The following is a 27252-nucleotide window of genomic DNA, read 5'->3' as shown; positions in this document are numbered from 1 at the left end:
CATCCTCACCTTCCTTCACTTCTTGACAGCACATACTCCCCTCACCTCCTTCCCTGAAATCCTTCTCCTTGTCCCAGAAGTCCAGAGCTCCCTTTCCTCTCACTGCACTTCCTCACTACATCCCACCGTTGCCTCTCCGTCAGTGATGTCAGATCTTCAACTCCAACCTCTCCTCCAACCGTTTAGACCCCACCTGTCTCAGAACCTCACCACCAACCCCATAAACTCAAACTGCTAAAATCCAAGGTCGCCCCTGCCTTTCTTACCCACTCTAAGAGCAACGCCATTCCTAGTTTCTGAAACTTAACACCTCAGCGTGACCTACATACAGCACCTCCTTCTTCTCGACTCTGCCCACAGGCCAAGCCAGGCCCATCTATCTCATGTCAGCAAGGCTGGCCTCCACCTCACTATCTTCCTAGAAAATGATCTGATTTGGCTAAACATGTCACAGCACACATTTCACCTAGTCATTAAGGTCTGGCTAAATAACCTGGGAGTTACAGTTTATAGCCCCAAAGCAGGTTCAAAAGATAAGAAACTCTTAGCCCAATGTTGCCTAAGAAAACACCTTATCCACAACATGAAAAGAGCAGCTAGACCTAGTGTGTCAATGTTAAGTCAACAGTCATGGAAGGAAGGGAGTGTGCGGCTCCCAAGTGCGTATTCATTTCATCTCTGGCCCCAGCATCTGATCCAAGGTCCAGTCCAGCCCAAAGCAGACGGTTTAGCAGCTTGTCAGACCTCTTACCCAGGGCCGAGAGCAATTCTGACTCACAGAGGGCAGAAGCCATTCAAGACAGCAACGATGGACTTCCCTGGTGACACAGTGGTTCCCACCTGACACCTGCCAATGCAGGGGACATGGGTTCGAGCCCTGGTCTGGGAAGATCCCACATGCCGTGGAGCAACTAAGTCCGTGCGCCACAACTACTGAGCCCACGCTCTAGAGTCTGCGAGCCACAACTACTGAAGCCCACGCACCTAGAGCCCGTGCTCCCCAACAAGAGAAGCCACCACAATGAGAAGGCCACACACCGCAACGAAGAATAGCCCGCGCTCAGCAATGAAGACCCAACGCAGGCAAAAAAAAAAAAAAAAAAGAAAGACAGCAATGATGCCGGCCAAGGCCAGGGCCAGGCAGAGGTGGTGGACATGAACACACCCTTACTGAGAGCGTTCGCACCTCGAAGTCCCCAGTCTCTCACCCTGACTGGCACCATATGCCACAGGGCAGGCAGGCTTCCCACCCGTCTCCTCCCCTGGGCGGTGAGGAGACCTGCATCCCGGCCCAGCCCTGCTGCAAAGCCTCAGTGGAACCTCTGACTCCCCAGATGCAGGTGCCCCATCGCCATCTTGTAAGTGGGGCATCTGAGCTCCGAACCTGAATCCTCCCCACCCCAGATCCCAGTCTGTTACACAGTGCAGAACACAAATACAAAACGAGGAGGCCAGATGTGATGGCTGTGCTCCCTTCTGGGCCCGCAGACACATCAGATCTCTGGGACCAGATGCCACAAGCTCAAGAGGTGGTGGGAAGTGGCAGCATTGAGCATGCGAGACAGTCCACAGACCCTCTGGTGAAGAAACTGAGCCGTGAACAGGGTCGGAGGAAGCCGGCTGTTCCCTGCAGCTAATGCCACACTCTCCCACGGGTGACCCCTGTGCGAGGGGGCAGGGATCTAGAAGAGAATCACCAGAGCAATATGGCCCGGGCACTGCCGAGCTTCTCTTTCGTCCACACGTACTGAGGAGTCCTAAAATCCTAGCAATTAAAGGAAGGAAGCTTTTGTTTAGCAGCAGAGAGAATTTTCCATCACCCTTCCTGAATTATTCATGCTGTACTGTCTTTCTGTTAAAGAGCACAACTAGGGCTTCCCTGGTGGCGCAGCGGTTAAGAATCCGCCTGCCAGTGCAGGGGACACAGGTTTGAGCCCTGGTCCGGGAAGGTCCCACATGCCACGGAGCAACTAAGCCCGTGAGCCACAACTACTGAGCCTGCGCTCTGGAGCCCGTGCTCCGCAACAAGAGAAGCCACTGCAATGAAGGGTAGCCCCCGCTCTCCACAACTAGAGAAAGCCCGCCTGCAGCAACAAAGACCCAACACAGCCAAAAATAAAATAAATAAAAAAAAAAAAGAGCACAACTAGTGTTTGGAATCCCTTCCCCAGTCACACATCAGACTCCCTGCACAGAGCTGCCCGTCGTACCTGGGTTCACACAGGAAGGCCGTGTTCTCGCCATCTGCCCTCCACACGAGCCACTCCCTGAAGGACGGGTGGCAGAACATGCGGGTTTTGTCTCGCCTCTTAATGAGGAAGCAGGAGAGGGCATCCATCCTCTGCTGAAAGTCCTCCCAGCCCTGCTCCCCTTGGATGTGGCCGGCGTTAATCGCCTGGAAGATCTGCTCGTCTGTCATGGGGTGGAGGGATGCGAGGGCCACGTTTAAAATGGGCAGCGCTCTCTCGAAGGCGGACTGGGTCATGAACTTCATGTTGCACTGCAGCAGGTAGAGCTCGGACAGCGACACGGGCACCACCTTGTAGCTGGCGCTCTTGATGACCAGGTGTCCCCTCTGGAAGAGGTCCAAGGTGAGTTTGAGGTACAGGTAGGAGCCGAGGCTCCGCAGCACCAGGTGGCTGCTCACTTTCCCGATGAGGGCGGCGTCGGCCTTGCCGTTCAGAGAGATGTTGCCGAGGATGTCCTGGCTGCTGTGGACCCTGTGCTGGACGTAGGCGTGCAGGTCGCTGTGGATGTCCTTGTTGTCTGGGAAGTCGTCTAAGGACAGCTTGATGAACGGCAGCTTGCTGACGATTTCCTGCAAAAGAATGAGACGCGCAGTGCCACTCCACAGAGAGTTCCTTTTTCACGTCAGCTGCATTTCAAACCAGACCCACTGGTTTCCTTTCAAGGAGGATTTTCACGGATTACAGGGACTCTTTGTTTTGTATTAAAACATGTAATAGGATAAACTGAAGATAAAAAGCTTATGTGAAAGAAATTCCTGATGCGAGATCAAATCAGAAAAGGCTTTCCTGAGGTCCTTATCCGGGGACGCAGAGCCAAGTGAGATGGAAGAGCCTCGAGCAGACCAGCCGAGGGGCAGTGAGGCCCCCAGGTGACCTGATACCCATCATCTTTACACTGTGCAACTGATTATAATAACAAGGACAGACACGAACCAACACTGTACATCTAAGACCATGGCCAGACAAGAGGCATCCTTCGCTGTGCACTAGATACTGGGGCTGCATAACCCAACAGGGACATCCGAAACTGCCCCCAGGCTGGGCTCCAGTGACAGCCTGCCGTAACAAAGCTGCTGGACATTCGTAGAGCCCACTGTCATTTTTTTTTTTTTTTTTTTTAGCTGCTGTTTTTTGGTAAACTTTAAAGTTGAATTGTGATACACAGAGGTGCACAAATCCTAACTGCACAGTGTCATTCACTTCCACAAAGTCAAATATACCTGTGGGACCAGCAGGTAGACAAAGAACATTGCCAGCTCCCAGAAGCCCCGTGTCCCTTTGCCATCCCACAGATAAGCACTGTCCTGACACCTAACAGCAGAGATGAGTTTTTTTTTTTTTTAATCCCTCTATCATTTGTGAAGTAGCTAAGGACATGTCCTCATTGCATGTGACAGTTGTAGGAGACAGGCTCAGGACAATTCCCCCCCCCCCCCCATTTTACACAGATGCTAACGGAGCCTCTGAAAACTTCCACAGCTCGCATGTAAAACAAAGGACTCCTGCTGCTGTGCTGCTGACTGCCAGATCCCGCTCACTGGGTGAAAAATGACTGAAAAGTGTATGAATCACATGTCCGTGAAAACAAACACCAAGTTCGAATGAGGTCTAATTCTACTTTTAATGAGGAAGGAAAGAACCCAAATGCTATTTTAAAATAAATATCATCCTAAAAGGGAAAAAAATCAGAATCTAATGTCTTGTGTCTTTACTAAAAATGGATAGGAGGGAAGGAGTCAATGGCTGTTACGATATAATTTTAGGGTTTAAATGAGGGGACAGATGAGGAAGAGAATTTTAAAAAAACACACACACTCTTCATCTCGCTGCAAGCGTTACCTCATAGCTAAGTTTTATGAAAAACTAGACTTTTATTCAGAATAGGCCTTAAAAATATTTCTCCTTCATCCCTCCCTTTTCCCTTCATTAAAACAAACAAACAAACAAACAAACCCAAAAAACAAAGTCCCACTGCAAACCCATACAAATAAGTACAAGCAGGAATAACTTTAAACTCTGGTAGACCTGTTAGCCAGGCACCTCAAAGAGCCCCCCAAACTGAGTTATGGTGAACCAGGGCGAGACACTTCTATTTTAGAAGCACAAGTACAGCTTGATGATAATAAGGAACTCACTTGACATCTTGATAAATGTGCCTTGGGGGTAAAAAGGTCAGAGTTTTGCCTGTTTAGAGCTCTGTGCACTAATATTTCAAAGCTCTAATACAGTTTTCAATTCAGCAGCTAAATGGTTTACAACAGTTTAAGCTGTTAGTATTAATCTAAAATTGTAATTGTAAAAACTGTAAAATTGGGGTTTGGGGTCTTGAAAAGACATTTGAGAACTATTTTTTACCTGAAAATTTGCTCTTACAGTCACAATCAACTTCAACCAGGCAGGGAATTTAGAAATAATCTTGATAATAAATGAAGAAAGTGTATCTCCATAATCAGGTTTATGAAACTCAGCTTCGTTTAAACCATCTATCAAAATAATGTATTCTTCTTCAGGAATTTTCTGCTCTAAAGGAGAAAATAATTTTTTTTAATTAGGAAATGATACATTTCTATAAGATAGCACCACCCAGTGTATTTTAATGCACAATTTAAAGTGTTAGGGAAAACTAAAAAGGTTTACATGTGGCAGAAGAAATGGTTTTCACAGAAGCATATTTTCTATTAAATTTGTAATGAAAACCAGAGCACAGAGCCAAAAGAAAACCAATTCTCACCACACAGTTTTCAGAAACATACTGTATTACACACATTAGCAGAATCTCACCCATGTATATGATACACTTAGCTCTTCAAAAACTCCTGTCACTGGGATGAGCTACAGCAAAGATAACCAACACGGACCGAGATGAAACCTGCCAAAGACTCTAGGTTTCCCCCACCCCACCCCCACTAGAGGTCCCTGGATGGATTCTGGCGAGGAAATCTGACCCGCAAAGGGCAAAGCATCAGGTCTGAGGCACACAGCCAATGGAGGCGAGAACTCTGCTTTATAGACTCCTCCAAGCCCGAATCTAGTTTTCTATCCATTAGTGCCAACTTTCTGCCCAGGGAGGAGGAGCAATGAAGACATATCTGTTTCAATTCCCTCTCTCTGGCACCATCTGGCAGAAGTGCTACGTAGGCAGGTAAACTAGCTCAAAAGGTGAAGAGCAAGGGGGCAGGGAAGACGGAAAAAGTCAAAGGCCCATAATATCACTAACGCCCCTACTGTGGAGAAGATTCAAGGGCAAAAAAATCAAACGGACACTTCTAGAAACAGCTTTAGGTTCAACTGAGCAGAGGCCCCTGGAAAAACATGCTGGCAAGTTTCCCAAACAATCAACTTACACCCCTCCGCCTTAGGAGTGCAAAATATGCAGGCAGCAGTTTCTAGAGAGCAAGTCATCTAAATAACCTATGGTTACAAATTAGCTACTTTGGAAATGTTCAACTGCGGAGTTAATTCTCACTAGAGATATAAAATTTAAAACAAGACCATCTGGAGTGGAGCAAGGAGGAGCCCTGGGGAGACGGCTCTGAGGAAGGGGAGGAGAGATGTACTCACATCCTCCCTGGGCCCACTTCACTCGTACCCGAGTCAAGTGGACGCCCACCCCGCTTCTGAGGACTGTCCTGGGGAGAGGGAGGACACGGATGGCTGCTGGGAGGTACCGTTTCTCAGGCTTGCGAGTGGCTCCAGCACACCCCTCTTGAAAGCGGCCACCGGGTCCTGCACACAGGACCTGAGGCTCAGCATGCTCTGGAGCTGGGGCTCCCTTATCAGCAGGTCTCGGTAGGCGGCCAGCTGATGGGACCGGCAGAGCAGAGCGGCGATGCTATGCACGAACTCGGGCACCAGGCACGTGTAGGTGTTGTCGGCCTGGCAGTAGTGGTAGGCCACGACCTGCAGAAGAAGCGGAGTCGTCAGCAACGCCCCATCCTCTTCACACGGCACCTTGCAGGCTCTCCATCAGGGATGCAATTTTTCCGTTCTCCGAGATAACAAGAAAACGTTGCTTCTATTCCCCAAGACTGAGTCGTTATTTAGCTTAATTGATTCAGTTATCCCTTTACTTTGGAAGGAATTCTGAAGTCTGGCAAATCTTAGGCCGACTTTTACTTGCAGCCACAAGTCCATCTTGACTGGCACTAAGATCAGCACAAGTTACTCTGTATTGAATATAAACTAATAAAAGTCATTCATAAGACTTAAAGCCTACCCTGGCTTGAAACAATTCCAAGCAATCCCGACGTTCTCGACATCCACAAGTACCATATTCACTACATTTCTGTTTTCAAAAACAGCAGCATCTCCTTGAGGAGCTCATTTGCGGCTCCCAAAAAGCAGATAAAATTGGTGGCAATGAAAGCCAGGCTCTCAAGTCACAGCTGCTTCCTCTCCCTGGCAGGAGGGCCGTCTCCAGCGACACCATGGAGAAGTTCAACAGCAACACTGTTTGAAGGATCAACATCAGACACTACCAGATTCCTGCCTATCTTGTGAAGGGACACATAGGAGGAGGGAGGGTCCTGCCCAAGCACTGAGAGGATCCTTTTTGTTGGGATGGATTTGGATTTGAAGTGGCAACAGGCTATTCATGAGAGAGACCCCCAGGAAAGTGCCAAATGCGGCACTGTCTTGAGAGGAGAGGCACACTGCCGATAAATGAAAAATCTGAGACTTTCCCAAACGAGGATGAATGGAGGGATATACGTACCAGGGAAGGGGGGGTGAAAAAGGTCAAAACACATTCATGTAAAGTGCTTTATGTTTTTCAGAAGGGTCTGCGACACTGCTGTCCCACTCCATCCTACAACCCCTGCATAAGTAGGACGAGAACCACTAGCTACGGTTCAGAGGTGAGGGCAGCAGACACACAGGTTGAATGCGTCGCCAGGGTGACAGACAGTCAGTGGAATTTCTGGGATTCGATTCCTGGTCTGTAGACTCTTAAAAAGCAAGTGGCAAGAGTAGATGTGGCCAATTTGGAACTGCCATGTGACTTCCGTTTTTGATTAAATTTATCATCAACACTCAGAGGGAAGCTGACTGCTCTTCGCCTCTCACCTGGACAGAGGTCAGCTGCAACGCAAGAGGACCTGTGAGCTTGCACGAACCACCAATGAGCTAGCACCACAGCCCACCTAGCACGGTGTCTGGCAATCCAACAGTGGGTGACGAAACCAATTTGGAGCCATAAAAGTTTTTTTTTTTTAATTTAATACAGTGAATTTTATAGGATGTAAGAATAAGTGTAGTCTTATAATGCTTTTTTTTCAGTTGGGTGTGTGACGCTGTGTGTGAGTATCAGGTGTTTAGTGTAACATGTATTTCATATTGTGGGTCACAAAGTGGTTTGAAAAATCACTGTCACGGGGTGGCTTTGAAGTCTGCACTACATCCCTCATCTCAGATATCACCCGTTCATGACCAGAGGACTGCCCCGAATCAGTGGTCAGGGCATCAGGGCTGCCCATGCCGGGTGAGGAACGGCCCTCATCTGGGAAGCAGAAGCGAGGAGAAGGGATCTGGGGCAGAGAAGCATTCCTTTCAGTTCCCCTGCACCAACCTCACCCCAGGGGGTTTCCTCACTAGATGCTTCTCACTGCTGTCCACCCCTGGTGGTTTTCCAGCTCCACCAACTCACTCCACTGCTGCCCCAGGAATGGAGACCCAAGTGGCTCACCAGGAATGAGAGGTGTAACCGCTTCAATGCAGGAGGGCAGCTTATGAACCTGTGCCAGATGTCAAGCAGATAGAAAATTTCAGAAGGATCATGACTGACCATGAATCTAGGAAGGGAAAATTGGCCAAGCCTCTCACAACATCACAAGAAACCTCTGACAGAAAGACACTTGTAACCAAGGGCTCTAGGCAACAGAGTGCAGGTGGGGCGGAGCCCTGGGTCACTGGGTTAAAGGCTCCCAATCTCCTGCTCTCACATGAAATGAACGAGGACACATGCTCATAAGGATGGATTTGTGGCAAGTGCAATGATACCCCTGGCTGCTTTGAGGAACTCTTTCAATCCACTGTTTAGGAGGAATAAAAGTCTACTGCCAGTGTCCTAAGATACTAATTTTCATTAATATCTTTTATTTGGCGTACTCTACCACAATTTTATCAAAAGCTACACTTTCGCATTAAGCAACTCTTGTCTCTGTTTTAAGATCCCTTTTTAAAGTTCATTTCTCAAAAGGCAAACCAGCAAACCTCTCTCTTTGGAAGGCTCCCGTAAAGCAGGAGCAGATTACCTTAGAAGCGAGGTATTTCACTGCATCCTCTCTTGGTCTCTGGTTCTCAGGAGTATCAGACCCAGACCCAGGGGGGGATTTAGCTGCATTGATACCACTTGTAGAAGAGCTTGGTGAAAGCAATGGAGTGAAAGGAAGATCCTGGGAGGAATCTGAAGCTGCAGCGAAGAGACTAGTTTCATTATTTACAACAAGGATAGGGTGGAATATTGAACATATTTCTTGGTCGGACCCAGAGAGTATTTTAACAGGTAATGAGTGAACATGGTAACAACTGCAAAGGCCCAAATGGGGATACAAGGCTCCCTCTCTCAGCCCTGTCTTCCACCATCCAGGTGCCCTCCCGGGAGAACTGCTGTTTCTGGTTGCCTTTATTACATTCCTTTTGGTTAAAAAAAAAAAATCTTTCCTGGCTCACTTGTCCCTGTTTACCATGTTAGAGACACTTTCTTTTTTTACATATAAAGTAAGCTAAGAATGGTCAACTGTTTGGCTACTCCTTCTGATTTTAGGTTCGTTTTTATACTTTTGGTAAATCTGGCATAGAAGACAAAGGCTGTGGAAAACAGGGTGCAAACGAATTCTGCACAGACTCCTTCTGGCTTGCTGTGCCAGAAGTCTAACCCACTCAGTTTTAGGACCCTGAATTCCCCAGAGCATCTGATCAGGCCTCACTGCCCACATCAAGAGGGGGACAGGCCTGACAGTCGGGAGAACACCAGGGAGGGCTGGCCTCACGTCAGGTTAGAGCTGCAGAGGACCATGAGAGATAAATATTGATAGTTCTCCAGCATACAATCACAAACCTGATACAGCAGCTGGGACAACTTGAGGAAAATGGGGAATTTATGTCTATCCAAACAGCAATTTCCTCCATCTATCTTACAGTAATATAATAAACTAGACAAGCAGTTAAACATGGACATACTTTTCGGTGATGAACTGGGGCTGTTGGAAGCAATCTGCCTCATGCGGCTTCCGTGGCAGCTCAGTGCCACCAACTTAGAAATGATCGCCGTCTTCCCAAAGCCCACGTTTCCAACAACCACTGCTCCTCTGTTTTCTGTCAGTTCTGTGTTCCTCAAGTTTTCTTCTATCTGGTGAAAGAGCCAATCCCTTCCCACAAACACAGAGTCTGTAGTTATGCTCGGTACTTCGAACAACAGGGGTTTCAACAAAATGTCTTGAGGCTTGTAGGGAGCAAATCGTGCTTAGAAAAAAAAAAAATCATTATTTTAGAAGAATGACATAATTTTATACACTAAAAAACTCAGTTTATCATTGCTTGTATGTTACTGTGAGCATAGACTTTGGTTTTACAACACAAGGGATCCGGAAGTATTAATATTACCAGTTTGGTTCTAGTAATATTTCCTAATACCTCATTTATCGTACCCTATTGGCCTTACAAAGGGTCCTATTAAAATGACTTTCTAGTCCTTTCATGCTTCTAAGTTATTCTCATGACTCAAGAGAGACACACAGAGGATTAGAGAAAGTGGTGAAGGGACCAAACCATGTCTCATCAGTTTATCTGAAACAGTACTTAAGACATGTTTCTTCCACTCCTATAGGAATAAAATGGAAATGCATTTTCCCTGGAGACAGAGTCCCAGCTCTTATCTGGGTGTGGTGGTGCTGTGCCCATTATGGTGAGATTATTGGCCACCCAACTGTGCATTACGGGTAGAAGCGGGAGGTGGCCCATACAGCCCAAGGAACTGTAACAAAGCCGATTCTGTGTTGGTGACCAAAAAATCTAGTGAGTGTTAAAGGACTCCTCACTTCAAAACAACGTATTGCAGAATAGTTTTTCAACTCCAGAAGCAAGTTAATCACATAGTATAAGAAAGAAGCCCCAAAACTGTTAAGGATGGCCTCCTAGCACACCTTACAGATAAACTTTTCGCACACACACTTCACAGCATGTTTTTAAAACAGCTGGCTTGAATGCTGGTTACCACAGACTTCCCGTGTTTAGTGAATGAGCTCATCATAGCCATGATCACAGCGGATGCAAAGATAAATACCTTTAACTTCCTGTGCCCTGCCTCTGGCCGTATTGTGCCACGGTAACCTAATTGATGTCCGAAGGGGAGCATTTCTCTGTCCGTCTAAATAACTCAGATCTTCCAATTTGGTTGAGCTCGTCGCTGTAATATTAAACTGAAGTTTAGTCTCTTCAAAGTTGAGTTTAATAACATACCCAAACTACTATAAATTATAAATTACTAAGCGACTCATTTCAGGCTTTCAACAAAATTTACTTCAGGGTGATTTTGGTTTTGTTTGCCCACCCCAGTTAATTTTTCCGGCAATGTCGTTAACTGAAAAGTGGACAAAACTAAGTGCTCCTCATTCTTGAGTCAAAGTCACGTTGATATGGTTGCCAGAAGTCTCCATTACTCATGGAAAGAGACAGACCTCACCAAAAATTTTTATGAAGAAAACTGACAATCGAGGGTACTCAGTACTGACTGCAAACACGCAGCACGGTGACTTGTCTTCTCTGCAGCTCCAGGGAGCCTTCTGCTGTTGCTGGAATTCCAACCTTGTTAACTAAGTGAGCAGATTCTGCACGGACAATTCCACAGTGCTCAGAACCCTAAAAGTCAGCTTTTGGTGGTAAAAGTAGCCGAGTGGACTTTATCAGAAAGCTTCAAATTTTTCTGTATACATTATAGACTACATATTATACTATATTACATCTATGTATGCATTTTTTTAATTCTAAAAATAAGTAATCACATTTACCTCTGATCAAATCAATAACACTCATAGCACATAGCTACCTGTTAAAAAGCATTAGGGATCGTTAACTGAAGCATACATCAGTTCAATTATAAAAATAATCAGTACAAAATAATTTTGTTAATTCTTAGCAAATCTTTAAAGCAAATATACAGTACATGTTTTTGCCTTAAAAAAAAAAAAGGAACCTCCTCTTATTTACATACACATCCTAGGTCACAATGAGAAAAATCTAAATAACATTAAACCTAATTTGGTTTGTGGGTTAAGTAGTCCAATTATAAAGTACTGACAATCCTAGACATATGATTATCTTACAGGATGATAAAATACAGATATCATTTGAGGGTAAATGATGGGGGAGAGGAACTCATATTCCCAGGGCTAAGACTTCTAAGGACTGGTGAAATCATTAGTGCAATGAACTTTGGAGGGACAGAAGTCAAGTTGGGCCGTCTGCCTGCTGAAAACCCTCTGGCTACCCCACGGGCTCTGACACAGCTGCCGACCACCGACCAGGACCACCTGCCCGACCTAGGCCCTTCCTACTTCCCCTCCTAAGGCCTCGGTCCTTTTCTTCCTCACTGGTAGCACCACCTCCTCTCACTCCTTCATTCAACAGGCACCTGCGTGGCTCCACGGCCTGGCTCTGTGATGCTGTGTCCCCTCTTGCTGCAGCCTCCAAAGGGCAATCAACCACATGCCCTACTCACCTTCCCAGGCCATGGAGAAAGATCAGACACCCTGACTCTAAAAAAGCACACACTGATGCTTCTTCAATGCATATCCACAGCCTGTTCACACACCCTGTACACATTACGTCAACATGCCACCCAAATCTTTCCTGTTAGAAAGATTCAGTTAACTCCTTATGCAGGACTTCCACATGGGCCTAAATTATGGGAATCCAATGGCAACCTCTAGCTTCTCTCCAGGTCCTTCACAACCAGGGCATGTGAAACTTCTCGGAGGGCCACAAGGACCACAACCATCACCCTGGTTCCCTCTAATAATAGAGCTTGGAACGTATTTCCAGGCTCCCACCTGGGACCTGGGACTCTGACTCGGGCCTCTGCAAATGCCCCCCTCCTCAGCACACCTCACTGTGAATAAACACACATGTTGAAGGCTGAGGTAGAACAATCCACAAGCCGGTTCAGTTCAGAGCTGGAAGAGCCACGACTGCCTGACCTGCTGCTGCTTCAGCCCCGGAGAGCACAAAGACGCCTGCAGCCTCCAAAGGTTTCCCATTTGCCTTTCCACCCTGACCCGTCAAAACATGACATCCAGTTCATAATCTCGTAGCAACCGAAAAGTTTAAGAAGAGACTAGGAAGGGCATGCCAAAGAAAGGGTTGCAAAAAAGCCCTAGTTTGACACAGAGGCAGAAGACAGTGGAGTTTCGAATGCCTCTTTTCAGATATCCAGTCACCACAGCTTCAGCTCTGAAGCAAGCAACAGAGCGGCCCCAGCAACTCCAGAGCTCTATTTAAAACACGAATATGCTGCTTTGAAATGGACCACTGCTCAGCAGGGCTGCAAGCCACCAGCTGCCAGCTCCCTCGGCTTTCTAAGGTATCATCACAGCCACTGAGATGGATGGAATAGGAGTAGCAGTGACACTGCAGCTGCTTAGCACCGCGCCCAGGAGACACCCACCCAGCTGATCAGGTGACCAGGCTGACGTGCTGTCCTCTCACACGTGCCTACGGATGCTCGGACACTACAAAAACTAGTTCGCTCCTGGTATTTAACAATCAGTGCTTTCAAAAGCCTGAACACTATACAGGGCCCAGAAAAATCAGAGAGGAAGCAATAATTTCATGCTGCAATAAACCTACTGCTAGTATCTCTACAGTTAAATTAATTATAATTAATTTATACTCACTGCATACATACGTTGTGTCTAACATCTGGGTGAGAGGTACATTTTAAGACGCTGCAGGAAAGAGGGTTTTTTGGGGGGAAAAGGGGGTGGGGGTGGAGTAGGTGGAGGGAGAAGCAGAGGGAGACTTCTCTAAGCTGAGCAAAGGGAAACATCTGTTGAAACACCACGGATTAACCTATCAAAGGTAAATACCATTAAGTCCAGGGCAATTACCAGTTAGAGTTTCAAGAAAATTGGCTGGTAATTTTGCTTGTTGGTTTCCTACACTAAACACAGTGTTCTGTGATTCACTTAGAATTTCAAAAGACAAAAACAGGTAGTCCAAAAGGTAGAACCCAGGGACTTCACTGGTGGTCCAATGGGTAAGACTCCACGCTCCCAATGCAGGGGGCCCGGGTTGGATCCCTGGTGGGGGAACTAGATCCTGCATGCCGCAACTAAGAAGCCCACATACCGCAACTAAGAATGGGAGAAAATATTTGCAAATGAAGCAACAGACAAAGGATTAATCTCCAAAATATACAAACAGCTCATGGAGCTCAATATCAAAAAAAAACAAACAAACAGCCCAATCAAAAAATGGGCGGAGGACCTAAATAGACATCTCTCCAAGGAGGACATACAGATGGCCAAGGGGCACACGAAAGGATGCTCAACATCACTAATTATTAGAGAAATGCAAATCAAAACTACAATGAGGTATCACCTCACACCGGTCAGAATGGCCATCATCAAAAAATCTACAAACAATAAATGCTAAGGAGGGTGTGAAGAAAAGGGAACCCTCTTGCACTGTTGGTGGGAATGTAAATTGATAGAGCCACTGTGGAGAACAGTATGGATGTTCCTTAAAAAACTAAAAATAGAACTACCATACGACCCAGCAATCCCACTACTGGGCATATACCCTGAGAAAACCATAATTTAAAAAGACACATGCACCCCAAATGTTCACTGCAGCAGTATTTACAATAGCCAGGACATGGAAACAACCTATATGTCTGAAGACAGATGAATACATAAAGAAGATGTGCAACATATATACAATGGAATATTACTCAGCCATAAAAAGGAACGAAATTGGGTCATTTGTAGAGATGTGGATGAATCTAGAGACTGTCGTACAGAGTGAAGTAAGCCAGAAAAAGAAAAACAAGTATCGTATATTAACGCATATATGTGGAACCTAGAAAAATGGTACAGATGAACTGGTTTGCAGGGCAGAAATTGAGACACAGATGTAGAGAACAAACGTATGAACACCAAGGGGGGAAAGCAGGGCGGGTCAGGGGTGGTGGTGGTGGGATGAATTGGGAGACTGGGATTGACATGTATACACTAATATATATAAAATGGATAATTAATAAGAACCTGCTGTATAAAAAAATAAAATAATACTCAAATATTAAAAAAAGAAAAGAGTCCCCATGCCACAACAAAGATGCGACAACGAAGATCTCACGTGCCACAACTAAGACCCGGCGCAGCCAAAATAAATAAATAAATAAATATTTTAAAAAACAGGTAGAACCCAATTACCCAACTTCTGGATTATCCAAGATATCATTTTAAAGGCTTCTCATTCTGCTTTTTAATGAAGGAATAAGGTGTCCGTGTCATACATTTTGATGTGGCATATACAGTAATAACCTGACTGCAGCTTTCTAAATCAATTCCACTTCAACAAATGCTTTTACAAAGAAAAATCTCTGTAGAGCAAAACAATCACCATAGCTGGCCAACTTACTTTCATAATCTTTGACCAAAAAATTTCACTGTACGAGACAGTTAACACTGAAGCGACAACTCCAGTTCTCTGTAACAGGCTCAGTGACAGTACAGGCAGGCAGCCTTAGGAACTTGTTTCCATATCCTCACCCCCCAGGGGAACCATGTCCCTTGGGGAAGCTGGCATCACCCTTCCTTCACCTGCTAATCCTTACTCTGCCCTCACGTACCAAAAGAGCTTTCCTATCAAACGGCAATTTCTCTGTGTTTACGTGGATCTTGACATGCAAACACTTCCGAGAGATTTCAGTATACGGTCCTTCCCATTTTACTTCAATCCTTCGAACACTGAGCCTTGCCTACTGCCCTGTTTGTAGCAGCCTGCCTTCTAATCCCTAGATAAACAGCACTGCATATAGCCTATAACCTGAGTCTTTTATTCTTTTTAATGATACTTGAAAACTCTTGGCATTCCCTCTTAACTGAGGTTCAGCTTTAGGGGTAAGAGGGTAGGCAATGAAGAATCTACCAGACTCCCAGCTTGTTAGCAGAATCGATACTACTTCCTTCCAAAATATGTTTTTAGTTTATAAAATATGCAACACGGAGAAATGAGCAAACCCATCAGGCTAGGCAGTCACTGCTCAACACCAGAGGTAAAACCCTCCCAATTCCACAGGAGGTCCAGTTCAAGTGCATCCATAGATGCTAATGAATGAGCACAGCAGAAATCAGAAAGGCCTGCTCTATAATCACTGCAGTCTCCTGGAAACACTCAGCTCATACCCACTGTCACTTCACGTGGCAGGAAACCACATAAAAGAACATCAAGCAGAAAACATAACCCGAAAGGGGGTCCTTTTACCACTGTTAAAGTAATTTATTAATGTGTTTCCTAATTTTGAAATAGCTTCATTAAATTGAATATGAGTTTGCTATTTTGTTGAAGTCAATAAAGCTATGAAGTAATGGGATAATACAAATGAACCATTCATCATATCCAAGTAAAAATGGTCTAAAATGCCTTGGGTGCAACATGTTATGCCGTAGATAGTGGGAGGGTGGTGGGAGGACACAAAAGCTTCTGGAAGAATCATCACTCAATACGCATAAAGCTCTCAGTACTTCCCTCTGGCAGGCACGCCAAATCCCTTTGAAACTGAATTAAGAGTTGTGTCTCTGAACTTTTCCATTAGGGCCATTTATTTATCAGCTGCTTCAGAGTTCCATTGTAAAACACACCCAATAACAACCAGAGCAGCCTGGCACATCCCAAAGGAGCAATATAAAATCACAGAGAAATCCTTTGATGTAGGAAGAAAGATCCTGGGTCCGGGCCTTGGCAGAGGAGAAATTTAAAGCGCCTCACTGGTAACAAAGAATGATCAAAACAAGTTCCTCTTCTAAATTCAACAGAAGAGCACTGAGTTTAGAAACTTGGGACCTTAAAGCAGGCACGACAGCTCAGATGCCGAGTTCCCTTCCCCACCCGCCGGGAACTAGTCTCCCTGCCTCACAACCACTCACTGACCAGTCACAGCCAGCACCAGTCACCACTTCTGCATTCTCTTCTCAGCTCTGGCTGCCACATCTTGCTGAAGGCAGGTCTGTCTCACCTATTTTCATTTCCTTGATGGAGAGCTCTCTTTCCTGCTGCTTATGTTTTAAACTATGAGCTCCCTTAAAACTGAATTATACAAAAATTGGACCTCGTATCTATGTGATGGGCCTCAATTACAAAAAATTAGTTTGAAAGTTGGATTAGAAATTCTTTGAGCTAATATTAACAAACTCATTCTAAACAACAATTCCCACTGACCAAGCTGTAAATCCTGAATTAAGTCCGGCTCAAAATAACAAAAAACAAGGACAGTGTTCTTGGTGCTTTCTTCCCTCAAACACAAAGAGCCATATAGTCTAAATATTAGATTTAAAGAATTCCAGAGGGGAAGGGTCACTTAAAGACCATTAAGTGCAGCCTTATGTTTACATATGGGTTTACCCTCATGTTTACAGATGGGTAAACTAAGGCCTACAAAAGGTAAGGGCCTGACCCATGATCACAAGGTTGGCCTGTGTCTGGATTAGATTCCCAAGTGAAGAGAGTGAGCAGGGGGCACCTCAGACCCAGTGAGATCACCCTTCCAGGGAGAAGGTGGCCTTACCTGCAACTGAGTTGGGCCGTGGCATTATTAGCGAGCTGGAGCTCTGAGAATAAGGGACCGGACCATCTCCAACTGAGGCTTCGGCTTTGGGCAGCACACTCTCCGCTGGCCCAGGGGGCTCCTCTTCTGCCACTGGGGAGCAATTATCTGCCCTGCGGTCATGAAGCACTCCCTTCTGTACCCCTAACCTTAGGCTTCCGTCCTTATTCCATTCCAAACTGGAGCCACTCCGGTCATCATTTTCGGATGAACTTGTAATTGTGGCTGAAATGAGAGACCAAAATACTTTGAAGGAAGCCAGGAATTGCTGGGGCTGTTGAGAGTTCACACACACACACACGCGCACACACACACACACACGCACACGCACACACCCTTCCCCATGATCAATGGAAAGTTTTCTGGCTCGCACAGATTTTTATCAAAGTATGTTTCATACAGTGTATTTTAGTAAATCAGAAGAATGCTGCTTATCAGGGGAAATAAACTGCTAAATCATTCTACAGGGGAGGAAAAAGAAAACTCTGATAAGAAGATAATGAAAAAGCTGTCTAAAAGTATCTGAGAGCTAACAGTAAATCTATGTAATTTGGAAATGATATAGCCTTGTCTTTTAACAAAGATGAATTGCTCACAAAAGAATTCAAATCTCATTAAATTCCCTTGAACCTTTAAGTATTTTTCCCAAATTAATAACATTTGTGTATAAAGAGAGGGGGCAGGGCAGCACAATAGTTAATACAGAAAAGATGTAGGAGAGAAATCTATAAAACAAAAATACGATTATAAAGTCAAACAGAAATTTGATCCTTAGAATTAAACTTTATAACATCTGTTCAAGACGATCCAGAGAGGCTGACTTGACTTTATTCCTTTAGCAGCTTAGAATGGAAACCTCTACGTAACCAGCGCCGGGAATATGCAAGCATGGGAAGGGACACTTGACGGCAGAATTAAAATTTAACCTCTTCTAAGAAAAGCAGGATGGAAAAACATCTTGGCAAAAGAGGACGAATATGATGAAGGAAAGCAGCAGCATTCACTCCACAAATCTACAAACAGCCACTTCTGATTTAAAGACACTGAGCCATATGTGATCCGCTTGCAAGCAACACCGGCTTGAGTCCTTGAGAATAGAGGCCAGGTCCTCTGATCTTTATTTGGATCCCAGCAGCTCAGGCCCTTAACTGCAAGACTTAAATGGGAGTGCACAAGGTCAGAGGGCATTCAGGACCCAGCTGCCTGGATTAAGCTGCTTCTTCAACATACCCCGATGATACACACTTTATCAGCAGGCTGGTGAATTAGCTCCAACACAGTCTGTTATCTAGGATCAAAGGGTCTGAAGGGGTTTTTGTTTTGTTTGTTTTTACAATGCTCTTTATGGTTTAGAAGTAAGGACAAAACCATTTCCTCCTGTGATGCAACCGCAGGGTATCCTGTCACAATTCTAAAACTATCTTTGCTCCTGCTGCCCCAGCCTGGACTTATCACCCACTGCTTATCTCCCTGTTTAAAAATCCCTTCTACATGCTGAAGCCTCCTTAGAGGATTCACCACGAGCTGATCCCTTCCCTTTTCTGAGCACATACTCAGTGCTCAGTAAATGTTTGCTTATTCAACAAATGAGCAAATGAACAAACTACGTTCAATCTCACTGTTATTGGTTCAGGATTGTTGACATTATGTCTCTAACCAAAGTGTAAGCTGATTTGAGATGGGCCTGTCACATCTTTAGGGTACCTGTCATTACTCCCAGCATTTCCAAGTTTTCTAGCAGGTGTATTAATACTAATCTCTCCATCTATTTGGAATCGATCACAGTCTCCATTGTGTGTTTTTTAAATGGATCATTCATATGAGCATACGTATATTAAGTATGACTCTTTCCACCCTAAAAATGCAGGTGGTGGTAGTAATAGCAGCAGTTGATATTTATTGAAGGTTACTGTATATATCACGGATTATGCTAAGGGCATCACAGGAATACTCTAATTTATTAATGAGATTATTGCCTCAATGGCAATTAGTTACTAATGATAACCCTATTAATAAGCTGTGACTGTGTTCCAAACTTTCATTTAAAAGTCCAGTGCTCAGGACTCAGAATGCTTTTCCTGCAGGCATGTTGTAATTAGGTTCCCAGGCTACCCCAATACCTAAGTTACAGAAAGCGGCTGGGGTGACTGGTCTGGTTTTTATGTTGTGGCTGTTTTATCTGGGGGCACATATTCTTAAAGTGAAAAACAAACAATGTCAGAGTGATGTTCTTTCTCATTGGCTCTCCCTAAGTGCCATGCACTGCAGAATCAAACCCCTAAGGATCTGATCCTAACTCAGACCTCAAGCAGTGGGAACAGAAACCGGGACTTCCCTACTCCCTGTTACCAGTGACAGCACCAGAAGCAGGGCTTCCGGGACCCAAGCAGCAGCTAGGCAGGGACATTCTGGTCAGGGCTCATGGGCTGCAGGGACAGGCTGAAAGCCCAGTTCTGTCAGCACAGCCACAGGTGCCCAGGTCCTGATGAGTGGCACCATTCAGGTTGTGGCAGTGAGCAGAAGGAAAGGAGGTGGAGGAAGAAGGCCCCCAGCTGCAGTGAACAGCAGCTGGGAAGAGAAGTCCCAGATGGGGCCACGATTTCAAAAGGAGGATATTATGAGTTTACAGTATGTTTGTAAGTAGGAGACTCTCCCACTGCCCTCATGAAGTTCAACTAAGGGATGCGTTCCAGAGTCCACACTCACCAGGGCCCTCTCAGAGGCAGGCAGGTGAGGAGCTCTGAAGCCAGGGCCCTCCCCCAGAGATGCGCCACTAAGATTGCCCCACCTCACAACATTCCTCCCTGGGATCCAGTACCAGACCCAGGCTGACGGCTGGAAGCCCAGGCAGTGAACTTTCATCTCGGTTCAGGCACAGTGCAGCTCTGAAGCAGATCCAGTGGGGCAGATAAAGGCCCCAGTTCTCCCACACGACCTAGGAAGCACACCAAAGAGGGAAGCTCCACGGTCTCCAAGAAAGGGAAAGTATTTCTTATAACAAATGACAAGCTACTCAAAAAATACCTATTCTTCTTCCAAGCTAACAGAAATAAACTCCTAATTAAGTTAACCCAGTCGCCTTCAAGTTTTAACACTCACAGGGCAACATCCTAACATGATGTTTCTTTAAAAAAAAAAAAAAAAAAGCTCTAAAAAATGAGTTCCATTTGACATTTTCCAGAGACTGGATAATCTTGAAAAGTTCCCTAACAACTCAACTCAAAAATTCTAACATCTTATTCCTTCAACTACTATAGATGCCAGTGTTCGTCAATTAAGACTTGCCACCATCACTCAGGCTGGGTCTCAGTCACTCTGCAAACACACAGGATTCTGTAAAATGAGCAACTTATCAGGCCTTAAGTTGTACCAAGCTACGAGGTTAGGCTGTGCCTTACAAGTCAGTATGAAATTAGGTTTGGTACCACTCATTGATTCTCATGTGCTACTACTTCTGATGCTCCATGTAACCTGAAAATTCCTTTTAGCCAAGGACAGGGGGCTATCTTCCTCTGTAGAAACAGCACCTTTAACCAGACCTACTAGTGCACAGGGCTACACCACCTCCAAAGCACTTTCTAATTATGTTAAGACATATACATGATCACCACAACACGAGAGAAGAGGTGGAAAGGCTGAGAACCATCAATCCCACTTTACAGATATGGAAACACACTGGGGAGAAACTGATCTCTCTCTCTCACACACACACACACACACACACACACACACAGTCGGTGGTATGTCCAATACCAGTCCTTTCGACTGCACATGCAGTGTGTATTAAAACTCCCTTTGCCTTGTACAATTCTCAACATGTAAAAGGAGTTCTGTAAAGTATCTGTGGCTAAAAAGTATTTTGCAGTTCATGACATCTGCCTTGTTAAAAACAGCAGCCCCTGGGCAGGGGCTAGTGGCGAGAGGCCAGTCGTGGGCTCACAGCAGCCAGGAGAGAGTCTGACTGGGAGAGGGGGACGCAAAGATAGAGACCCACTCAGTCATTAAACGTTTTGCTATATATGGCACTGCAAAAAAATGATTCCTTCTCCTTCCCAACTTTCCCTCATCCCCTCTTTGCCTATTGAAGGTTCTTTCATATGTTGAACATTCACTTGAAATAGAATTAAAAAAACCAAAAAAACAGTAAAGTCCAGGGCCCAGTAAGTAGTTTGGTGGGATCTAAATCAAGTTGTAGGTTTAAAAGAACATCAAGAAATAAATTAAGGGACTTCCCTGGTGGCACAGTGGTTAAGAATCCGCCTGCCAGTGCAGGGGACATGGGTTCAATCCCTGGTCCGGGAAGATCTCACATGCCATGAAGCAACTAAGCCTGTGCGCCACAACTACTGAGCCTGCGCTCTAGAGCTGCAAGCCGCAACTACTGAGCCCACGCGCCACAAGTACTGAAGCCCGCGCACCTAGAGCCTGTGCTCCACAACAAGAGAAGCCACCACAATGAGAAGCCCGCGCACCACAACGAAGAGTAGCCTCTGCTCACCGCAACTAGAGAAAGCCCGCATACAGCAACAAAGACAAAACGCAGCCAAAAATAATAAATAGATAGATAGATAGAAATACATTAAATTGACTAAGGCATTAGTCCAGAATTGTTTAGAAACTAAGGGCCATTGATATCAAACATATACACAGAGCCAAATTCTTCTCTCTCTGAGCTCTGGAAAAGACAAGAGGTGAAAAGTGCAAGGGGCTTGGTTCAAACTTTGGCTTTTCCTCTTTTGAGGACCTACAAGGGGGTTATGTCTCTCTGGGCCCACTGCTAGGAAAGGGCACATTTTTGTCTCACCTTACTAACATCATCTTGTGTGTTTGATTGTGTTTCTCTCTTTACACAGGCTACTAGGAATCTTAAAACTTTCTGCCCACTTATAAGCAAAATTAATAAAATCTTATGAACCTGACTGCTGACTTCATCTTTTCTCTCACTCTTTCCCAACTCGTACCTTCCCTGAAAAAGAAAAATCTTGTTTCAGTAAATGCCTATGAGCATTTCAAATCCATTAGGGAGGGATGAAATATAAATAAATAAGTATCCCTAGGAAATAAGAACAACAATAGTGGCTAACATGAATATTATAATAGTGTTAATCATGCCCAGGCCCTGTTCTAAACTCTCTCCCCGGGAGAGAAAATCAGATAGAAGGGCATATGTAAAGTGTCTCGTATATTATAAGGACCCAAGAATGCTTTCCTCCCCATACAACTGAAGAAAACTAAAGTAGCACTAAGAAAACCCAAACAAACATCTTTCAGCTTCTATATCTAGTTTAATGGTTGACGGGAAGAGTCTAAAAGTTAAAACACGGGACCAAAGAATTAGAGACCAAACAAGAAAGAATAGACTGGTTGCTTATGAAAGTGGAGGAAGGGAAGAAGTGAGTAAAAAAGGAAAATCTAACTAGTGCAGACACTGTCGCTTTGACCCGACTGCATAAAGATCACCAACAACTCTAGAAAGCAAAGAACATCCCACCGAGGCTGGGGCCAGATCCAAGTGACAGGTCCAGGAAGCCACGGGCCCACTACCTGGTCCTCGGGACCCGACAGCACTCAGTGCACTCCTCTGCTGTGCACTCCCGCCTCACACGGTTCAGGCTGCCGTGCCACACTCTGGACTTCCCCGAGTGACAAAGGGGGAAGACTGCAAGGATGAAGGATGAAACCAGCCTGCAGGAAACCTTCTGACCAGAAATGCCAGACTGTGCTTCTCCCTCCGCCCCACCCACATACTAACAAACCGCAGGGAACGAAGTCTGAGGCTCGCCGCCGCCCCGGGGGACTGCTCTCACCTCCGGCAGCCCAGCAAGGCGAGGGGCCGGCGAAGGCACTCGCGCGTCGTTGCCTGGCAGGATGTGGGGCGGGGGGAGGGGGGGGTGGCGGGGGGAGGGGGGGTTGGTGGCCTGAGTCACCTCTGGCCCCTCCCCCCGCCACTCTGCATGGACAGCAGCGCGTGGCTCCTCTGGCCAGCCCTGTGGAACCACCGAGGGCCCTGCGCTTTGGCTTGTGACAGACAGATCTCTGTCCCAAATCCCTGGCTCAGCGCTCTCACGGCTGTGCACAAGGCGCTCTCTGCTGTGACAGGCAGCGAGGCCAGGGGCCCGAGCCACAGCCACGCGGTCACAGCAGCGCTCGGCGGCCTTTTCAGCTAGTGACAACTTCCCCACGTTTCAAAGGGCAGGAGACCATTCTTTGGTTCCACAGGTAAACAAGTTTTAAAGTAGATACTGTGCCTATCTCTGTTGTCCCAGTACTGAAAAAAACGTGCTCCTGGTATGCAGTCGGTGTCAATAAATGCTTCCGACAAAACAGTCCGGAGAATCCAACCACCGTCTGAATACAAGTATAGCAAGCGCCTTGCTAACTCGCATCACCGCCAAGGACTTCTTTCCCATGTTAAGTACGTTACCAAATTATATATGTAAAAGCAAATTTTCCTCCTTCACCCAAGAGATTAAAAAGCTTCTATAATTAAGGATGATTTTTTAAATTGCAGGCAGTGTAGCAAAATGAATAGTAACACAGATTTGAAACACTCTAAATAGTTATTACCAAATCAATTTCAAAGCATTCCAATTTAGTAGCAAGCAGGGCAAGACAGGTGGCAACAAAGCAGTATTAGCATAAAATCAAAAAGACAGGAGTTACAACAAGTTAAAAATGAAAATAAAGTACAATTAATTCCTCTTTGTGTGCCTCTCTGCATCTGATCATCTCCCTTGGGACACAAAGTCCAGGAAATAAAAGGTCTAAAGCTACCTCTGGAATCACTTTCATTTTACAAGCCTAGGAAAGGCAGAGAAGAGAGATGCAGGAAGACAAAAGTCAGCCCACGGTAACTTTTCTTTATGTCCTAAGCAGCTGGTCAGAAGAACAAATATTATCAAACTCCAGCAAGGATCCTAATCAAGTGTCCGGTATTTCACTGCAAGCCACTTTTGCAGGAGCAATATTCCTGTGAAGGTAATTCCCCTGCCTAAATGTATACCAACACAGCCAAAAATAAAAACAAATAAATAAATAAATTTTTTAAAAAAATGTATACCTGCCTCCCAGCTTCAAAGTGAGCAGGGGGAGAGCAAATGTAAGCTCCCTCCCCCGCCCCCCAGAGAAAGGGGAAAGGCAGCAGGAAAAGCCTGAGTTCTTGCTTTACCCTTTTAAAATCCTGAGCACTTAATCATCCTGAAAGCTACCTGGCCTGGTGGAATGCGGTGGCTCAGGTGTGGGGCAGCAGGGCAGGTGGAGACACACCTGCTCTGCTCAGAAGACACACCCAGTGTGGGAGATGGTGGGGTGAGAGGTGAGAGGTGAGATGTGGCTGTCTGCCACTCAGAACCCCCTCCCCTCCCTTCATGGGGCTGTCCTAACACCAAGTCTCAAAAGGAAACCCATCCAACACGCTATGAAAGCCATTGGGAGATTATAAATGTCAGCAGGTACGAGCATGTGGCAGAGAAAGGAAATGGAAGGGATGGCTGACTTTTAATGGCCTCTCTCTCTGCCAGAATTTTTCAAATTGCTACCTGGAAATCCTTCTCCTGGGCACCTCTATCATTAATGGATAGGAAGGATTTATTATTGTTTTAAATCTTGATAGGAAAGCTGAGGTTTGTTTGTTTCTCCTCATCCAACATCCATCCTCTTTCTTCCTAAGTAAATAGCCCATTTCTTTGAAATAAATACACACACACATAAAATATTGAACATGATACGGACATAAACAAAAATTAAACAGTATCTTTAAATCAAAAAGTGCTTTAAAGCCTGCTATTTTCAGTGATGTTTTCTTTTTTTAATCAGATTGGTCTTCACACAGATTCCAATGAATACACATATAGGCATACTATGTTTTATTGCACTTCACAGAAATTGGGTTTTTTTCAAATTGAAGGTTTGTGTCAACTCGGCATCGAGCAAGTCTATCGGCGCCATTTTTCCAACAGCATTTGCTCACTTCATGTCTCTGTGTCACATTTTGGTCATTCTCGAAATATTTCAAACCCTCTACCAGCAAAAAGATTACAACTCGCTGAAGGCACAGATGATGGTCAGCATTTTTTAGCAATAAAGTATTTTTTTTTTTTTTTTTTAATTTTATTTATTTATTTAATTTTTGGCTGTGTTGGGTCTTCGTTTCTGTGCGAGGGCTTTATCTAGTTGCGGCGAGCGGGGGCCACTCTTCATCGCGGTGCGCGGGCCACTCTTCATCGCGGTGCGCGGGCCTCTCACTATCGCGGCCTCTCCTGTTGCGGAGCACAGGCTCCAGACGCGCAGGCTCAGTAGTTGTGGCTCACGGGCCCAGTTGTTCCGCGGCATGTGGGATCTTCCCAGACCAGGGCTCGAACCCGTGTCCCCTGCATTGGCAGACGGATTCTCAACCACTGCGCCACCAGGGAAGCCCAATAAAGTATTTTTTAATTAAGGTAAGTACATTGCTTTTTTCTTTAGACATAATACTGTTGCACACTTAACAGACTACAGTACAACTTTTATACACATTAAGAAACAAAAAAATTCGTATGACTCGCTTTATTGCGATATTCGTTCTGTTATGGCGGTCTGGAATCAAGCCTGCAATATCCCTGAGATCTGCCTGTACTTAATTTTTTTCTAAGCCGGGATTAATAGTCTACAGTTTCCATTTGTAACAGCTGGAAGCAAGTTATATTCAAGGGAGTGTCACTAAGAAAAAATGTTCTTTCCATCATGGAGGAAATACCTCTAAATGCTACTTCTTTATAAAGTCTTCCTTTTCAAAGCAAATAATTAAAAAGCTGCTTCATGGTGACTGAGTACAGCTGGTGTCACATTTGGAAGGATTTCACATTGCAGATTTGAAAATCAGACACTAACTTCTAGGTAATGCCAATGATTTTATTATGTAAAGAGTAAGGAATTTTACTTTAAAAAAAAAAAAAAGAGAGAGATTTGTAGGGAATTTAGTTAATCCCATCCAGCTCAGACAGTATTTCTATATGACAGAATTATTAAACTTCTAAAGACATTTATGTTGGAAGAACTTGGAGCTCCTGAAATAGGATGCAGTGGCACGCCCCTCTGCATTACACCGTGAATGTGGAGCAGGGGGTGGAGAGGGGCTTGCTAGGCCTTGGCTTCCACAGAGAGAGACTGGAAGGGGCCCAATAAATTCCTCTCATGGTCATTAGCCTGCCCTTTCTCCTACTAAGCAATTCCAAAAGGAAATTCTCTTCACCTGCAAATGTATCAAAACCAGTAGAAACAGAACCCAGGCAGGGCACCCTGTGGCAGCCTGAGAAGGCTGTCTGGGCACGTGGGAACACAAGCTTCCCTTCACGGCATCTGTTGGGCAAAAATATTTAGACTGAATAGAATCATCATGAAGGAAGTCACCTTGAATAGTAAGGGGGAGGCCCAGGAATTTTTAAGGATGGGCTAGCATTGTTAGAAATTTCCCCTAAATAAACTGTGCTAATACTGTACATGGAGCTCTGGTCTGAGCCCTGGATGGGAGTCTACAGCTTCCCCAAAGCTTGCCATGTCGTGGCAGCTGTGTGCTCTTTACGTCAGCCCACCCCCAAACCTTTGCCACTCCAACCTGAGCTCCATGGGTTGATAAATCTCAAACAACTTAAAATGGAAAATTAAATGGAAAGCCTCTTCCTCCCTTTTCCAGGCCCTGTGTAATCTGGAACATGAATCTTAACCAGCCTGTTTTACAAGCAGCTGCAGGGCCTCCCAAAGCAAGAAGCCAAGATATCTCGCCTTCATCGGTGCCCACTGGGATCACTGTGTTCTTGAATATTTTACTCTGTTGAACAGTTAAGATGCCCAGAGGTTGCCATTCCCAGGCTACACCTTATAAAAACAGACATGTTCGTCACTGCCCACCCCCAGCAATCACAGAACCACAACTGAGTCACAGATCCCTGCTCCCTGAAGAGGCAACGGAACCTGCGTACCCTGTACTGATTCAGGAGGAAGCTTGTCCCTCCTCTGGCCCTGCCACGCCCACCTCTTCAGAGAGCTGTGGGTAAGTCTGCCTGCAGAGGAAATGCTTGTTTTTCCTTCTCCTCCCTACCACACCTCCAATGTGTCCCTTGGCAACAGGTTCTAATTCTGCAGGTCACTGAAGGAGAGAGAACAGAGAAACACTGTCACCAGCACAGGGTTTCCCTCTCGGCCACC

General features: G+C 45.4%; 1 protein-coding gene across 11 annotated transcripts in view; it reads right to left on the bottom strand.

The window, feature by feature from the left end:
* Window positions 1-27252, bottom strand: part of TANC1 (tetratricopeptide repeat, ankyrin repeat and coiled-coil containing 1) — a 240369-nt gene that overhangs the window by 46951 nt on the left and 166166 nt on the right. For 9 of the 11 annotated variants that reach the window (XM_036858841.1, XM_036858845.1, XM_036858843.1 and 6 more), the window contains 7 exons: window positions 17032-17295; window positions 10531-10653; window positions 9429-9710; window positions 8501-8658; window positions 5918-6149; window positions 4605-4771; window positions 2211-2818 (listed from right to left, as the gene is read on the bottom strand). In XM_036858841.1, the coding sequence (XP_036714736.1) occupies window positions 2211-2818; window positions 4605-4771; window positions 5918-6149; window positions 8501-8658; window positions 9429-9710; window positions 10531-10653; window positions 17032-17295 (1834 nt within the window). The remainder of the gene's footprint in view (window positions 1-2210; window positions 2819-4604; window positions 4772-5917; window positions 6150-8500; window positions 8659-9428; window positions 9711-10530; window positions 10654-17031; window positions 17296-27252) is intronic. The other 2 variants (XM_036858848.1, XM_036858849.1) reach the window with 2 other exon arrangements.

The sequence above is a fragment of the Balaenoptera musculus genome, chromosome 7 (genome assembly GCF_009873245.2).
Source record: "Balaenoptera musculus isolate JJ_BM4_2016_0621 chromosome 7, mBalMus1.pri.v3, whole genome shotgun sequence".
NCBI lineage: Eukaryota > Metazoa > Chordata > Mammalia > Artiodactyla > Balaenopteridae > Balaenoptera > Balaenoptera musculus.
This window is presented reverse-complemented; position numbering and strand designations above follow the sequence as displayed.